General features: G+C 37.1%; 1 protein-coding gene across 1 annotated transcript in view; it reads left to right on the top strand.

Moving 5' to 3' along the window:
* The window catches only part of JAK2 (Janus kinase 2), a 58,942-nt gene that overhangs the window by 18,763 nt on the left and 22,288 nt on the right, over positions 1-17,891 (top strand). Inside the window, exons 7-16 of the mRNA XM_006881313.1 lie at positions 663-820; positions 3,823-3,934; positions 5,323-5,509; positions 5,973-6,100; positions 11,910-12,044; positions 13,077-13,164; positions 14,096-14,223; positions 15,157-15,295; positions 16,939-17,090; positions 17,238-17,388. Coding sequence (XP_006881375.1) covers positions 663-820; positions 3,823-3,934; positions 5,323-5,509; positions 5,973-6,100; positions 11,910-12,044; positions 13,077-13,164; positions 14,096-14,223; positions 15,157-15,295; positions 16,939-17,090; positions 17,238-17,388 — 1,378 coding nt within the window. The remainder of the gene's footprint in view (positions 1-662; positions 821-3,822; positions 3,935-5,322; positions 5,510-5,972; positions 6,101-11,909; positions 12,045-13,076; positions 13,165-14,095; positions 14,224-15,156; positions 15,296-16,938; positions 17,091-17,237; positions 17,389-17,891) is intronic.

The following is a 17,891-nucleotide window of genomic DNA, read 5'->3' as shown; positions in this document are numbered from 1 at the left end:
CTGTCCACCATCGGTAACCATTATCGCCGAATACTATCAACTCACAGCCAGTGGCTAGTAAACAATGCCGCAGAGTCTCACCAGAAACAGAAATCAAAACCTCTGTAGGGTCAGACTGCTTCAGAATATTTCCTACCTGAATTTCAGACCCTTACTGGTGAATCAATGCCTTTTTAAATAGGAAGCCAAATACAATAAAAATTTTATATAGAGTAGGTAAAAATTCCTATAACATTTCAGATTTACTCTCTCTGGAGCTAACTGTGTTACCAGGTTTTTTGGTATGTATTTTATTTCTAAAATAAGGGTGATAGTTTATATAATGTTCTTTATTGTTTCTTCCTTAACAAGATCACAGTTGTTCTATGTACCCATAAATCCAACTCGTAAAACTACAACACTGTATATACCATTTAACAGTTTGCTCTTTTAATAGATATTTTATATTTGCCATTTTTTTTGTCATTCCCAAAATATACAGCATGTAGACATCTTTGTATATGTATTTCTGTGTTTGTAAGTCAGTATATTACTAGGAGAGATTTAGAAGAAAATTAGGAAAAATTGATAGTATGTGTTGAAGAGAATTTTTAATGATTGGCAAGAGTTGATTGATTCCAATGGTACTCACTAAAAATATTCTTTTTCTTCTGTTTGTGTAGGAAATTGAACTTAGCTCATTACGAGAGGCTTTATCTTTTGTGTCACTGATTGATGGATACTACAGATTAACTGCAGATGCACATCATTACCTCTGCAAAGAAGTAGCACCTCCGACAGTGCTTGAAAATATACAAAGCAACTGTCATGGCCCAATTTCGTAAGTAATACTGATTTTAAAAATTGAATAAGTTATTTACAAAGAAGATTTTCTACATCAAAATCCTGTGAGTGGGCTTTGTTGTCAGGGGCTGTGAGTTGATGCTGACTCACAGAGACCCTGTGTATGGCAGAAAAACCACAGTGCCACCTTCCCCACGGCTGCCAGACTTCTCCCACGGCTGCCGCACCTTCCCCACGGCTGCCGCACCTTCTCCATGGCTGCCGCACCTTGCCCACGTGTGCCAAACTTCTTCCACGGCTGCCGCACCTTCCCCATGGCTGCCGCACCTTCCCCACGTGTGCCAAACTTCTCCCACGGCTGCCGCACCTTCCCCACGGCTGCTGTACCTTCCTCACACCTGCTGCTTATGCCCATTGTGGAAGCCACTTGGTCAGTCCTTCTGATTGGGAAGCTTCCTCCTTTTCTCTGACTCTCTACTCTACCAAGCAGGATGGCCCCCTTTAGGGACTGATCTCTCCTGATAACATGCCCAGTGCAGTTGAGACAAAAATCTCACTGTCTTTACATCTAAGGAATGTTCTGTTTGTACTTCTTCCAAGGCAGAATTTGTTTGTTCTTTTTAAAGTAGATTTAGTAGGAATTTAGAAAAATGTCTTTATTTGACTGATAATAAGTTGTTCATTTTCTGTTGTTGTTAAAAAAAGTGTGCATTTTGCAATCAGATTATGTAATAATTAGAATTATTCAGGACATAATTTGCCATCTGTTCATAATACTTGACATTTAATCACTCTTCATGTTTAACTTGGGATTTAAAAAAAATTATTATTATTATTGCTACTTTAAAAAGACTTCCAGTTTCTTTTTAAAGGAGGAAACACAGTGTAAAAATGGAAAATCTTTATTCTTTTTGGACAACCTTTTACTAACAGCTTTAACACATGAGATGATGTCGTATTTACACTAGCGCTTTCCAATACTGTATCCTGCAGTGATGGAAATAATCCATAGATGCATGAATGCAGTAGCCACTGGCCAGTGTACCTGAGTGAATGGACTGTTATTAAATTTTACATTTAAAAAACTATGTACAGCTAATAGCTACCATATTGACTGCACAGTTATAGAGCCTTATTTTAATGATGAATAAAGCTCATTCATAAAATCTAGTAAGCCCTTGGGGAGCTCTGGTGGCCTAGTGGTAAGATGCTGCACTTCAATCTCAGAGGTGCGCAGTTTGAATCCACCAGATGTTCTGCTGGAGAAGGAGGGACCGTCTCCTCCTGTACAGGTCAGATCTGATTTAATGGAACACACACACACACAAAATAATAAAAAAAAATTTTTTTTTAAATCTAGTAAGCCCAAATTCTGGTTTTGTTTGACTCCAATTTTTAATAGTTTGAGCAGAAGAAATTATCTTCGGTTATGAGAATACTTCTTGAACTTAAGCTCCTTCTAAATGATTGGGGTTTTGTTGTTGTTGTTGTGTATCATTGAGTCCAATTCAACTGGCACTGGAGGAGATTGCCCCTCCTCTAGCAGAGAATCTAGGGGATTAGAACAGTGTGCCTTCTGGATTGCAGCACAGCTTCTTGCCACTAGGCCACCAGAGCTCCCTGAAAATGACTGTTATTTAAGACTTGACTCAGTCTGTTCCCAGTATCTTGTTTCAGTTATTATGAAAGAAATATGCTACTTGTAAATTCTACTTAAACTTTACATGTTTAGGAAAAAATTCAGTTGTTCATTCATCCATCCATTTAAACATTCTTTCATTTTTTTTTCACAGAACATTTAATGAGACTCTGTGTGCCACACACTACTTTATATGTGAGGGAAATGGAGATAACTCAGTAATATAATACTTTTCTTGTACTTTCTTTGCCTAGCTTTCCTCTCATGAGAATGCTCACCTCACAGAAAGAGTTAGATAGCATTCCCTCAAAATTTCCGAAGAGTTGGTGTTAATTGTTTAAATGTTTGTTAGAATTTACCAGTGGGATCATTTGATCTTGGACTTTTCTTGACTGAGAAGTTCTTGATTATTGGTTCAATCTCTTCCTGTTATATAGTTCTCTTGACATTTTCTCTTTGATTTGGTTTAAGTAGTTTGTGCATTTCTTGAAACTTACCATTTTACAAGGTTATCTTAATTTGTTGGCATGCAATTTTTATAGCGTTCTCTTTTAATTTCTTAAAATTTCCTAGGAATGACCTGCTCTCATTTTTACTGTGATTATTTGCATCTTTTCTGTTTTCCTTGGCTGCCTAGTTAATTAAGGCTTATCAACTTCATTCCTCTCCAAAGAATCAAGGATTATTGATGAATTTATGAAGTATAGGAGACTTCTAAAGATTAAAAGATCATTTAGATGACAAATTGCCCATATGTCATGGTACTTGCCACAGTATGTAAAAAGAAAGTTAAAAATTGGAACTCCAGATTATTTTGGATACTACAGTTACCTATGGATTCTGCATTTGCAGATTCAGTCAATTGTGGGTAAAAATATTTAGGGAGACAAGAACAATTAAGCAATCAAAGCAATCCCTTAAAAACTAGGAGAGAGCACAAAGTACTATTTACATAGCGTTTGTATTGTTTTATGCATGTATTAGCGCTAGTGGCTTAGTGGTAAGAGGTCACACTGCCAATTCAAAGGTATGCAGTTCAAATCCACCAGCTGCTCCTTGAGAGAAATATGGACAGTCCTGCTGTGCAAATTACTGCCTCTGAAAACTTGCTGGAGGGTCAGTTATGACTTGATTCTGACTCACTGGTGAATAACAATAACATTATAAGTAATCTCTAAGTGATGTAACATACACAGGAGGAAGTTACATAGGTTGTAAGCAAATTGATGCCATTTTGTATAGGGACTTGAGCATCTGCCAGTTTTGGTATCCACAGGGATACCAAGGGATTGATACAGAGGGTTGCATTGACTGATACAATGACAAATAATTAACTGATCATAATTAAATGACAAATAAATAACTGATACATTGACAAATAATTTCTTCTTTACCTTTAGAATGGATTTTGCCATTAGTAAACTGAAGAAAGCTGGTAATCAGACTGGAATGTATGTACTTCGATGCAGTCCTAAGGACTTTAATAAATATTTTCTCACGTTTGCTGTTGAGGTTAGTGAGTCACATGTGATAGCAACTTCATTTTGTCCATCTAATTTCCCTTCGTTTTTAACTACCATATTTTCTCTTCAGACTCAGAATTCAAGCTTTGAGTTTGACAGTTATCGTAATAGCACTTTTCCTCAAGGATGCTGTACAAATAAACTAAATATAGTTCCTGGCAACTATGGAAAAATATAAGATGATTTCTGTGTTTCTATCTTTTTATTTGATATTTGTTTTTGATGTTTGGTATGATCTGCTTTCTCAGGTCTCTTTAGTTCTCTTTTTTTTTCTCAAACAAGAGAACTTCTGCCAAGTCATGTGGAATAGAATAGGTCAAAGATACGTTTTCTTTTTACTAATAGTGATTATGTGACTTGGAGGAAATAGAGCACACACACAGGACAAGGCAGCATTGCAGTCCTTTAGTGGACATTAAGAATTGTGATCTGTAATGCACATTTTAAACCAGGTCAAATTTTGAACTCTCACCATTGAGACAGATCACCCAAGGCCTCTTAAACTGAGGTTAAAGATGGTGGAAGAAGTTCACTCTTGCATGTTAGGTACTACCCTCATTTTACACTTTGTCCTGTAAATTATGGAGTGCTGTGTAAAACAACGTTGTTGTTGTTAAGTGCTGTTGAGTTGTGGGCGACTCATAGTGACCCTATGAACAAAAGACCTGAACACTTGTATAACTTTCATCGTTTCTCCAAAGTTCATAGGGTTTCTGGAGGCAAGCTATTTTAGAAGTGGATGCCACTCCTGCTTCCAAGCTTGTTTTAATCAGGGAGCTCCACCAAACACTGTCCACCATGGGTAACCATTATCGCATGTAACACATCAGGGTCACAGTGTTTAGTATCACAGCAAACACAAGTTACCGCTATACAGCAAATGGACAGACCAGGGCTATACCACTTAGAAGAATGTTTGACCAAAACCAATTAAAACCGGGCCTGAGGGTCACAGATTAAAATCACCCACCTTTGACTTGATAGTATCACTTTCTGTCCACTAGGCCAACTGAGCTTTCTTGTTGTTGTTAAGTGCCATCAAGTCATAGGTGACTTACAGAGACCTTATGAATTAAAGACCTGAACACTTGTATAACTATCGTCATTTCTCCCAAGTTCAAAAGACAACATTACTCCTGTGAATTATTGCTGTACTGTTACTTCTTAATAAAATCAGCTGTCAGCCACTTCTGTAAGCTAGACAAATGAGATACCTTCTTGAGGAACTAAGTGCTTCTTTCAGCCTACCCCACTATAATAGGGCACACAGCTATAAATAGTCTGTGGGTTATGTTTGTAATGTCTTCTTTTGCAGAATAATTGCTACATGTTCATTGTGATTTCTCCCCCTTTCTCTTTATAATTAAACTTATGTAGAGAGACAGTGTCATTGAATATAAACATTGTTTGATTACAAAAAATGAGAATGGAGAATTCAACCTCAGTGGGACTAAGAAGAACTTTAATACTCTTAAAGATCTTTTGAATTGCTACCAGATGGAGACTGTTCGTTCAGACAGCATCATTTTCCAGTTTACGAAATGCTGTCCTCCAAAGCCAAAAGGTAGAATAATTTTCTAGTTTTTTTAACAAGTTCTGGAATGAGTTGTGTATTGAATGGGTGTTATCTTTAATCTGTTGATTTCAGAAGGAGTGTGAAAGAATCAGCTCCAGAACCACAGGATTTTTCAGTTTGTTCTTTTGCAGAAAACATTACAAGACAGGATTATGTGCTTTGCTTTGGTTGGCCAGAATTGACTCAAAATTCCATAATTATACAAAGATATTTTCAAAAGCAGTACTGGCTTGCTACCTATCAGTCACTTACTTGTTTACATAGAAAGCCTCACTACTAAATTATCATGTATGTTAGAAGTAAAGACTTCCATATTCTTTATAGATTTAAATTTCTGTATTTTGAAAATAAAGCTAATAAGGTTGGAAATTCTTTGATATAATAATTGGCTTATTATGAAAAAAATCCTGATAAACGCATGTGTGTGCATTTATACATATTTTTTTTCCAGACAGATCAAACCTTTTAGTCTTTAGAACTAATGGTGTTTCAGATGTGCCAACCTCACCAACACTGCAGAGGCATAATAATGTGAATCAGATGGTATTTCACAAAATCAGAAATGAAGATTTGGTATTTGTAAGTAATTAGTTGCTAATTATTGTCTTTTTGACTCTTCAAAGAACATTTCTTTAAACAACCCTTGTTTATTTTGTTACCTTATAAGACATTTGAAACTATTTAGCTGTAACATATACTGTAAAACTTTAGTTGTAGTTTAAATATTTGTACTTTTTATAAAAATATTAGTCTAAATTTGACTTATAAATAAGAAAAGTTATTTTGAGGTTAGAATTATATTTGATTTTCCTAAATCTATAAGTAATCCTCTATAAATTTTAAATATAAAATATAAAATCTTCCTTTATAAAGATTTTTGTCTTAACTCTCAAGTTCTCAGGAAAGTAAGGAAAACCAGAAGAAGATTGAAAAATAATAAGGAAGAGCTAACACACTGGCTGTGGAGTGATGTTGGAGACAAGAATTGGTCTCACTAAGTCAGGAACTTCGATTCACCAACAGTCCGAAGACAGGGGTGAGGTCTCAGGCCTGCACAAGGCCAAGAGTGAGACCTGAGCTGGCCGTTGGACAAATGTAGGGTATATGTGTTAATACATCTTTTGCAAAGTTAGGTACTATAAAAAATTCACCCACTAGCCAAGAGGAAGAAAAGAAAAATCCTCTTAGTTGGACTCTTAGTGAGGACGTGAGAGTCATTCCTGAGAAGTAAAAGGAAAGGATTTGAGTTTCTTTATACTCCCTTCATGATCTGAAAAAACCTAAACCAATAAATTAAATTTAAAAGAAAATTATTATTTTGTATTGCCTCACTAAAGAAAATGCAGAACTTTTTCATGAGTACTGAGCTGTGGTGCTGGAGAAGGGTACTGAATGTACCCTGGACTGCCAGGAAAACAAACAGATTTATCTTGGAGAGGATTAAACCAAGCTACTCCTTGGATGCAAGGATTCTGGGGCTTCGTCTGACATACTTTGGACATGTTGCCAGGAGGGACGGGTCCTTGGAGAAGGACATCATGCTTGAGAGGTTGGAGGGATGGCACAGGAGGGGAAGACCCTCTATGAGATGGATTGATTCGGTGACTGGGGTAATCGGGATGGGTGTGTCAGAGGCGGTGCAGTTGGCGCAGGATAGAGCAGGGTTTAGGGCTGTTGTGCATAGGGCCGCTATGAGTCGGAAACGACTCGACGGCACATAACAACAACAACTTTACCCTTAACTTAAACCACTCAGGACCTCATAGAACTACTTCATACATGAATATATAATAGAAAATTCACAACGTCAGGGGAAAAGAACCTAGGATTAAACAGAGTCGTCAGACCAACAGACATCAGAATTAGACTCCTATGGACTTTCTGCAATAGGATTTTCACATAAAGATTATAAAATACATAACATATATTTAAAGCTACAAAAGGTGAAACCATGAAGAAATGACAAATCATCATTAAAAAGGACTGAAAACATTTGGAGAAAAGTAGAAGGTATAAAGATGAAAAATATCTTTAGTGGCATTAAAACAAAATGGACAATTTCTAGAAAGTAGATTACTCAGCTGAAGTGAGAGTTAAGTGATTTAGAAAATAGGTCTGCAGAAGTTGTTCAGAATGCAGTAAATGGAGAGAAAGACATAGAAACAATGAAAGAGAGATTGAGGGACATAGAAGGTAGAATGAGAAAGACTACCTACTAGCTAAGCTCCGTAGGGAGATACGGTTTATAATCATTCAAGATTGTAAAGACAGAAGTTCTCAAGTCAGTAATAGGAAGAACAAAAGTAGCTGGGTAATGGAATATTTACGAAACTAGTAACTAGTAGATTTAAATCCAAGTAGTCCTGCTTCATAGATAGTACTGGTGGCCTAGTGGCAAAGACCTGCACTGCAATTCTGAAGGCATGCGGTTTGAATCTGCCAGCTGCCCCATGGGAGAAGGATGGGCAGTCTCCTCCCTTGCAGTTAACTGCCTCTGAAAACCCACTGGGGGGTCAGGTCTGGGTCACTTCTGACTCGACAGTACACAGCAAGAAGTTCTGCTTCACAGTGCAGGCCCTCGACAATTAATCTGTATAAATAGTCAAGAAATACTAATAATAGTACTAATAGCTAGCACATAATAAGATTCACTGTGTGTTATTAAATATTTTCACATATTTATTAATTATGGTTGTTAATAAACCTATATTAAAGCACAGTTATCATCCGCATTTCTCAGATGAAGAAACCAAGACACAGAGAGGTTAAATACCTTAAATAAGTAGCAATTAATAACAAAGTCAAAACGAATATGGATCTCTTCCAGCACGTTGGCCTGCTAGTTGTCTTCCAGGTTTCTTGACATACTCTGGTGATCGTCCAGGGCAACATTTGTTTGTTATTTACCAATTCTTCCAGAACAGCTTGAACTTCCCTCTTCATCACCGTAGACTCTTGATCACTTGTTATTTCATGAAATTCTTCTCTGCCAACCCATCCTTTTTGGTATAGTGCCTCTGTGTACTCCTTCCATTTTACTTTGATGCTTCCTGGGTCATTTAACATTCTGCCCACACCATCCTTAAGTATTGCAGCTTGAGACTTGAATTTGTTCTTCAGTTCCTTCAGCTTAAGAAATGCTGAGTGAGTTTGTCCCTTTTGATTTTTCAACTACAGTTCCTTGCTCATATTTTTGCTTTGTCTTTCCATGCTAATCTTCTGTTCAGCTCCTTAACATCTTGATTTCTTCCCTTTGTTTTGGCTTCTCAGTGCTCTAGTGCAATATTCAGAGTCTCTTCTGATACCTTTTCTTCTTCCTTTATCTTCGTAGTGACCTTTTGTATTCTTAATAGATGATATTCTTGATACCTTTCCACAGCGCATCTTCATTCATTCATATTCAAGACCTCAAACCTGTGCCCAAGATGGTATTTAAATTCAGGAGAGATAGACTCAAGGTCAAACTTTGGTTCTTGTGGATTTGAGTTTATTTTCTTTAGCTTCAGTTTGCACTTGCATATGAATAGTTAATGATCTGATCCACAGTCAGCACCTGGCCTAGTTTTCATAGCTGATATTGATCCTCCTCTGTGACTTTTCCCCCCTGTACATGTAATCAGTCTGATTCCTGCGTAGGCTATGAGGTTAAGTCCTTGTGTATAGTCACCATTTTGTGTTTCTTATAAAAGGCATTTGCAATAAATAAATCATTGATTGTACAGACTTCTGTCATTCTGTCTCCCACCTCATTTTTATCACCCAGTTTTTGCCTTCTTCCTATACCCTAACTTTTGCATTCCAGTCACTCATTATTACTAATGTATCTTGGGTTGCATGTTCGGTCATTTTCCAATTGCAACAGATGATAGTAGTCATCTTCGTAGGCTGGGGTTGTTGGGGCATAAATTTGAATGATGGTGTTATTAACAAGTCTTCCTTCTATGCATATGGATATTATTCTGCCACTTGCAACGTTGTATTTCAAGATGAATCTAGAAATGGTCTTTTTAATGAATGGCCTTTTTAAGAATGTGACCCCATTTTTTCTTGCCTTTTCATTTCCAGCATCGTAGATCATATAATTGTCTGGTTAAAAATATTTCTTACCAATCCATTTCATTTTCCCAAAGTCTAGAATATCAATAGTTATGCGTTCTATTTCTTCCTTAACAATCTCCAATTTTTTTACATTCATACTTTTCATATTCCACATTCCACTCGTCAGGGTCTGTTTGCAACTGTTCCTCCTCGTTTGTGATTCCCATAATGAAGACATAATGTGTTCCGATTCTGAAAAAAAGTGACCTGACCTGACAGATTGTGGAAATTATCAAACTGTATCATTAATATCACATGCAAGCAAGATCCTGCTGAAAATGGTCAGAAAATGACTGGAACAGCACATCAACTGAACTACCAGATGTGTGCTTGCTGGATTTCTCAGAGGCTGTGGCACTACATTTATTAAAGCCAATGTTAGATGGATCTTAGCTGAAGGCAGAGAGTACCAGAGGAATGAATGTCTATCTGTATTTTATTGACTGTGCAAAGGCATTTGACTATGGGAATCACAACAAGCTGTGCTAACTTGGAGAAGAATGGGAATCTCAGAACATTTGATTGTGTTCATGTGAACATTTGATTGGACCAGGATGCAGTGGTCAGAACAGAGCAAGGAAACACTGCACGGTTAAAAATCAGGAAAGGTGTATGCCAGGGATGCATCCTATCTTCCATACTTTTTCAATCTATATGCAGAACAGATTACCTGGGAGGCTGGACTCTGTGAGGAGAAGTGTGGCATCAGGATTTGGAGGAAGATTCATCAACAATCTGGATTATGCAGATGACACAACCTTGCTTGCCAAAACTGAGGAGGAGCGGAGACATTTGCTGCAGAAGATCAAGGTCTGCAGCCTTTAATATGGATTGAAGCTCAGCATAAAGAAAACAGATTCTCACCACTGGGCCAGCTGACAGCATCATGATAGATGATGAAGAGACTGAGATTGTTAACAGCTTCAGTTTGCTTAGCTCTGCATTCAACTCTCTGGGTACCAGCAGCCAGGAAATCAAAACATTAATTGCATTGGGAAAGTCTGCTGTCAAGGACCTCTCCAGAATACTGAAGAGCAACGATGTCAATCTAGAGAATAGGGTGCACCTGATCCTTATCTTTGCAATTATTTGCTATACCTCGGAGAGCTGGACAATGACTAAGGATGATAGAAGAAGAACTAATGCCTTGGAGTTATGATCCTGGAGAAGAGTGTTGAATGTAACATGGACTGGTAAGAGAACAAACAAGTTCACCCTAGAGAAGGTGAAACCAGGCTGCTCCTTGGAGGCTAGGATTTTGAAGCTGCATCTGACATATTTTGGGCATGTTACATGGAGGGACCAGTCCATGGAGAAAGAGATCAGACTTGGAAAGGTGGAGGGACAGTGCAGGAGAGGAAGACCCTGGATGATAAGAGTTGACTCAGTGTTGTTGACCAAAGAAAAAGAATAAAGAAAGAGACAGGACACCAAGAATGAAGAAGAAACAGAGCATGAAGGCAGGGGCCTGAACAGCTGGAAAAACTGAAGCTCACAACCCAGCTTCCCCATGACTTTATGGAAACTGCCTGGGAGCAAATCACAAAGAGAAGTCTATGCAAATGAAGCTAAGCTCTTGGTATTGAAAACCTTATGCGGGGACTCAGGAGGGATGAGGGTAGGTAGCGAATAACAATCCAAGAATTGTGAAAAGCCTAAAGGTCTGCCTTGGCTTGACCCTTGTGACCTGTCTTGCGGAATTCCAGCTTGTATTTATGCTTCCCTCATATCCTGATAGAGCATTGGGTTTGTCATTAATATTCAGTTTGAAATTTGGCTTCCCACAGCTTAGTAACTGGGGTAATAGAGGTAGATGTGTCAGAGACAGTGATGTTGACTCAAGGTAGAGCAGGGTTCAGAGCTGTTGTACATAGGGGTTGCTACAAGTTTCAAGTGACTCGATGCCTCATAACAAGAAGTAGTCAGATATTCTGCTTCCACAGACCATGTTGTACTTCCCTGCTACTGTGGGAAAATAGGGTAAACAAAGAAAAGATGCACATATTACAAATACAGGTAAACAATGGCACTGTTTTAAAAAACCTAATCATTAAAAGGGTTTAGAACCAGATAATACCACAGTAAACTTTATTTACTAATCCTAGTATTTCGTTTTGGGTTTTTTTTTTAATTTAAAAAACAAGAATAGAAGAAATAATTAATTTGAAGTCTCAAATATGGGTCTAGTTTATAAGGGAAGTATTTCCTGATGGATTTGATTGCTTCTTGTTATTGTACATATTTTCTAATTTTTACTTTTTATCATTCTTTATTATTTTACCTTTTTCAGAATGAAAGTCTTGGCCAAGGCACTTTTACAAAAATTTTCAAAGGCCTAAGAAGAGAAATAGGAGACTATGGTCAGAGGCATGAAACAGAGGTTCTTTTGAAAGTTCTGGATAAAGCGCATAGAAACTACTCCGAGGTTTGTATGTCCTCGTGTAGTTCATGGCATTTGTAGAGTTGAGAGATGTGCTCTCATAAGGCTCCCAGCACGTCATGCATGCAGCCTTTCAAGATTTTCATTTAAAGAATATAGTTGAGATTCAATACTTACAGGGTTTGTATTTGTGGATTTGCCTACTCGCTGAAATTTATTCACAGCTCTCAAATCAATATTCTTGGCATCCTGTCATTCACAGACATGTATACGTGCAGAACAGTGAGTAAGTCAAATCCCCAGTGCACAGGATCCCCACTGAGGTCCAACAGTGTGAAGCTCTGCCTCCCTGTTCCAGCCATGGACTGAGAACAAGTGCCCTTTTCATAGCAGATTTCATGTCATGTATTTTACCTTTTTGTGCTTTTTATTGGTGATTTTGCTTTTATAAATAATTCCCAGGTGTATTACTGATTTGTTGTCTTATGTCCCAAGCACAAGAAGGCTGTGTGAGGTCTTATAGAGAAAATGCACGTTAGACAAACATTTAGGCAGCAGTTACAGTGCTGCTCTCTGTGAGCTCAACATTAATGAAACAAAAATAGTAAGTCATTGACTCCTTTAAATGTTTTATCCCAATATTTTAATAATTTAAATTTAATTTAAATATTTTATTATTTAAAATATTAAATATGCTTAATATTTACAGTGTTTTAATATTTGTTGATTCCGTGATTATGTCAATTTCATAGAGCATAACTACTTTCCTGAGGGTGTATTCTATTGGGACAAGGAAAAATTAGAAAATTTTAAAATATAATCAGTTGTTTTCAGAAGAATTTAACATTGTACTTATGGGCATTATTACATCATTTTTGTACTAAGTCATTGGTTTTCAAACTTGACTCCCCAGAGCTTACTAAGCTCCATAGATGTATTTCCACAATTTCATTTACTTTTAAAAGTGAGTTTAATGGACACTGTATTAAGGTACCTTGGGCAAAATGTGAGTGCCTCTGGCCATCATCAGTGCCCAACCTCAAGACTTCATCAGTTTTGTATGTTTTTATTTCTCAGTCGTTTTTTGAAGCAGCAAGCATGATGAGTCAACTTTCTCATAAGCATCTGGTTTTAAATTACGGAGTATGTGTCTGTGGAGAAGAAAGTAAGTAAACTCACTGGCTTCCTTATGTGACTTTTGTGTTTTTAGCAGAATGTAATTATAGTTCAGATAGAAAGTTCTATTTCTATTGCAAGATAATAGTTAGATGTCTGTATACCACAATTTGTTAGGCATTAAATATTTTTGAAAATGAAAACATTATGAATTGGTTAAGTCTTGTAAAAAAGGAAACCAGTGCATGAAATTAAAATGAAGAAGGTAGATAAAATGCAAAATAATGCATTTTTGCTTTTTTGCAGCATTAATGAAAAGAATAAATGGAGTTAGCATTTCAGTCCTCTATGACTGTAATACAGTTGTTGTTGTTGTTGTTGTGTGCCATTGAGTCAGAACTGATCCATAGCTGACCCTCCAAAAAGTTTTCAGAGACAGTTAATCACACAGGAGGAGATTACCGTCCTTCTGTGAAGCAGCTGGTGGATTCAAACCACAGGCCTTTGGGATTGCATCAATTTCTCACCACTAGGCTCCCATAGCTGCCTGTAATGCAATAGATGTTGGTATTAATTTTATATATGGAAGAACTTGAGGAAGGTTTGAATAGAAATAGTTTTATAGAGAATAAATGAACTATTTGAGACATTTTCACTCCTTTAAAACACAATAACAGCTTCAATTTAGTCCTAATACATACAAATGTATAGAAGCTATAGAGTGCTGTATTTATATATTATTTTAATATTTGTACATGTGCTGTGTAAATTCTTACCTCTTACTATTGTAAATGAACTAAACACCAGAAATAAAATGGTTTGTAATCATGAAGTCTTCTTTAAAATGGTAAATTTTGCTTACTTTCGTTTCCTTATCTATAATTCTGGCTATAACAAGAAATAGAGTTAGAAAAGGGAAATTAAATATATTGTACTATAAGTATATTTAGGCTTATTTCTATTGCTTGTATTTTATGCAGATATTTTGGTTCAAGAGTTTGTAAAATTTGGATCGCTAGATACATATCTGAAAAAGAATAAAAATTCAATAAATATTTTATGGAAACTTGAAGTGGCTAAACAGTTGGCTTGGGCCATGCACTTTCTAGTAAGTAATTAGTACCTTCTTAAAAATCAGATACTTACCGTTTTATCTTACGAAGCAGTATAGAAGTTAGCATGGCCTGGAAACAAAAGGTAAATCTGTACATGAATTCCGAGTTGTTTAAAATGGTTTGTATTAGATGATGCAAGTTATCAACTTAGGCATGTATATGCTTGTTTACTCATATAAAATCACATTTGAAATTATTTGTCATTGTATGAGTCTCTTAGGATTGCTGGTAAAGAATCCATAGTTTACGTCACGTTAGAGACATTTAGAGGATTTAAACAAAAATTACGCAGCTGCGTATTGTGCCAAGAATGGACTTCTGAGGAGCCCTGCGTGGTACAGTATTGCAGCCTCCAGAGACACAGACTGTCCCTTCTCAATTGAGGTGGCATTGTTGTGTGCCATCGAGGTGACTATGACTCAGAGGGACCCTAGGAACCGTAGCTCTGAACACTGCCCTCTCCTGAGCCAGCTTCACCATCTCTGACACACCCGCCTCTGAATTGCCAGGCTCACTGTGTCAGTCATCACAGCTGGGGCCGCCTTTTCCTGCGCTGTCCCTCTACTCTTCCAAGCATGTCTTTCTCCAGTGACTGGGCCCTCTTGACAACATGCCCAAAGTAGTGAGACGGGGTTTTAAAATCCTTTCCTCCGAGGAGCAACCTGGTTTCACCCTTTTCAAGGACAGGCCTGTTTCTTCTCGAGGTAGTTTTAATTTACATTTCAACACTGGAGTAAGCTTTTAAGTTTTTTTAAACAGGAAATGTGATGCTGCCACAAAACTTTTATTTTTCTTAAAGCACGCTTCTAATTTGACATTTATTATACTACATTTTTCCCTTAAATCCATTTTGGGGATTTAGACAGATTGAGTGTGCAGATATTTGTGGATTAATATGTATGTGTTTGTGCATTTAACTCTAATAGGAAGAAAAAGCTCTTGTACATGGGAATGTGTGTGCCAAAAATATTCTACTTATCAGAGAAGAAGACAGGAAGACAGGAAATCCTCCTTTCATCAAACTTAGTGACCCTGGCATTAGTATTACAGTTTTGCCAAAGGACAGTAAGTTCTCTAGTGATCACTTTTATCTCTGTTAACTTTGTCTGGTTAAGTGGTGTGACTGTGGAGACAGATCCTAGTTTCTCTGTTTTCCCTTCCCTTCACTCTACACGTCACCATCCTCTCCCTAATTATATATGGAAGCTAGGATTTTCTCCATTTTTTTAGAATGTGGCATTTCTTAATAAAACTATAAATATATTCTCAGAGCCAGAAGTTAACTTTCATTTCCTGTAATTACTAAAGAAAAAGAAGATCTATTATCTAGTGTAAGAATTTCTCTAACTCAAGTACTGAACTAACTTTTCTTTGTGAAAACTTTTTCAGTGTTTTTCTCTTGTGTTTATTAACCTGTTCAAAAAATCACTTAAGATAGAAGTTTCAATTAGTTAAATGATTTTTCATACAAATAATGAATTTCATGATTTTATTAACTAACTAAATGTTCTAAATATAGTATCTAAGTCAATCAAATTTTAGGCACATTATGCATAATATTCTATTTCAAACAAGGATACTTGAACTTCATGGCTTGAATGGCAGTGAACAGGGAGTAGGATAGAGCCAGAAATCTTACATGATCTTTCAGTAGATTGAATACTCAAGGAAATTTTATTCGCTTTAAATGGGAGATGAATTATGAGAAAATATATTTATTTGGTGAAGGAAAAAGGAGCCAATGTTTCCTTAATCTCTTGATTATACAGTAAAAATAATTATACTGCTTTACCAAATGTACCAAAAGATGCAAACAATTGTTTGATATTTCCCGTTTACTTATTGTACCAGAAAACCAGAAGGCATTCTCTTGCCCCGCTTGAAAACTATGTTTCTGATAAAGTCAAAGAACACAAAGCCAATATGTACTTGGGAAATACTTTTGAGTAGAATCCACCTTTATCCGTTCTGTACCCAGAATATCTTAGTAGGATGTAGTCGTCCATCTGCCATCGCAATGAATGCCTGTTAAGTTTTCATGTGCAGGTGAGGATTGTCATCACTACAGAACCATTTAGGACAGCCATACATGATGTAACATTACCTTTACTGATTATATATTGTAAGGTAGTAGGAAAATTATTGAGAGGTAATTTTAGGACATATTTCATAGAAAACAGGGGTTTGGGTTTTTTCCTCCCTTTCTTTCTTTAAATGTAGAACTAATGGAAAGGAGGAAATAGAGAGGGATAGCACCTGAGACACTGTGGTTTAACAGGAAGAAGTTTAGAGAATCCATGGTTCCATTGCAGCCCGTCATTAAAATCACTGTATCAGTCCTTCTCATTGAAGGACTTCTTTTATCCTGACCTCTAACTTTTTTGAACATGATATCCTTCTCTTTCCTGACAGCATGTCCAAATCACGTGAGACGAAGTCTCACCATCCTTGTCCCAATGACATTCTGGCTGTACTTCTTCCGAGATACATTTACCAACATTCTGGCTGACACTCAAACTTTGTGCATCTCAGTATCGTCGTTGTTAAATCAAAGGAATTGAATAGATAAACTCATAGATCTCATCCAGCTCTTACACACTTAGAACAAACAGACAAAACCCCCCTTATTGTTGAAATGATTTGAAAATTATGGAAGAATGGTCTAAGAACAGGACCTTTATAACTATACTGATCCTATCCTTTTAAAGTTCTTCAGGAGAGAATACCATGGGCACCCCCTGAATGCATTGAAAATCCTAAAAATCTGAGCTTGGCGACAGATAAATGGAGTTTCGGTACCACCCTGTGGGAAATTTGCAGTGGAGGAGATAAACCCCTAAGTGCTCTAGATTCCCAAAGGGTAAGTGCAGACCAGGAGGTTGAGATCACTGTTTGGAATGGTTCATGATCTTTTTTATGTGGTTCAATTTTTCAGTCAATCAAATTTTAAAAGAGAGATTGGCCTGGCCTTCCACAGCTCATCTAAGCATATGGCCCTTTGTTGCAGAAGCTGCAGTTCTATGAAGACAAGCATCAACTTCCTGCACCAAAGTGGACAGAGTTAGCAAATCTTATAAATAATTGTATGGACTACGAGCCAGATTTCCGGCCTTCTTTCAGAGCCGTCATACGAGATCTTAACAGCCTGTTTACTCCAGGTATGCACTGATACGACCACCTTACTAACTGATGCTCCAGCTTGCTTGCTTTCTATCTTTGCGTTATTTAGTGAATCTCTTCTGATTTTCTAATCTCCTCCAAGACATTCCTTGGTATATTCCAGACCCTCTTAATTTTTTATTTGTATAAGACTTCATACACTTCGTATTAATATAATTTCCTCAGTTTTTAAAAATGGCTTTTCTCCTCCAGGAATCTAATTTTTAGTTTGCCAGTTCAGTGAGTTGCAGCTGGGGTAGGACCTAGTGAGGTTCACTGCTCACCCACCAGCTGTGCCTCGCCGGCAGTTGGAATCCAATCCACCAGTGGCTCTGAGGAGGGAGATAGGCTCTCCGCTCCCGTTAGATTTACTGTCCAGAAGTGCAGGAGGGCTGCTGGGTCAGAACTGACTAGAGGCAGTGGGTTTGAGTCTGACTTTATACTATAGAAATGTGCAACTTTCAATTTATTTTATAAAATAATTCCATCCTTTTTTTCTTTT

The sequence above is a fragment of the Elephantulus edwardii genome, unplaced genomic scaffold, assembly GCF_000299155.1.
Source record: "Elephantulus edwardii isolate Elephantulus edwardi_28Jun2011 unplaced genomic scaffold, EleEdw1.0 scaffold00014, whole genome shotgun sequence".
Lineage (NCBI taxonomy): Eukaryota > Metazoa > Chordata > Mammalia > Macroscelidea > Macroscelididae > Elephantulus > Elephantulus edwardii.
Note: the sequence above shows the minus strand (reverse complement) of the source record. Positions and strands in the feature narration are given on the sequence as shown.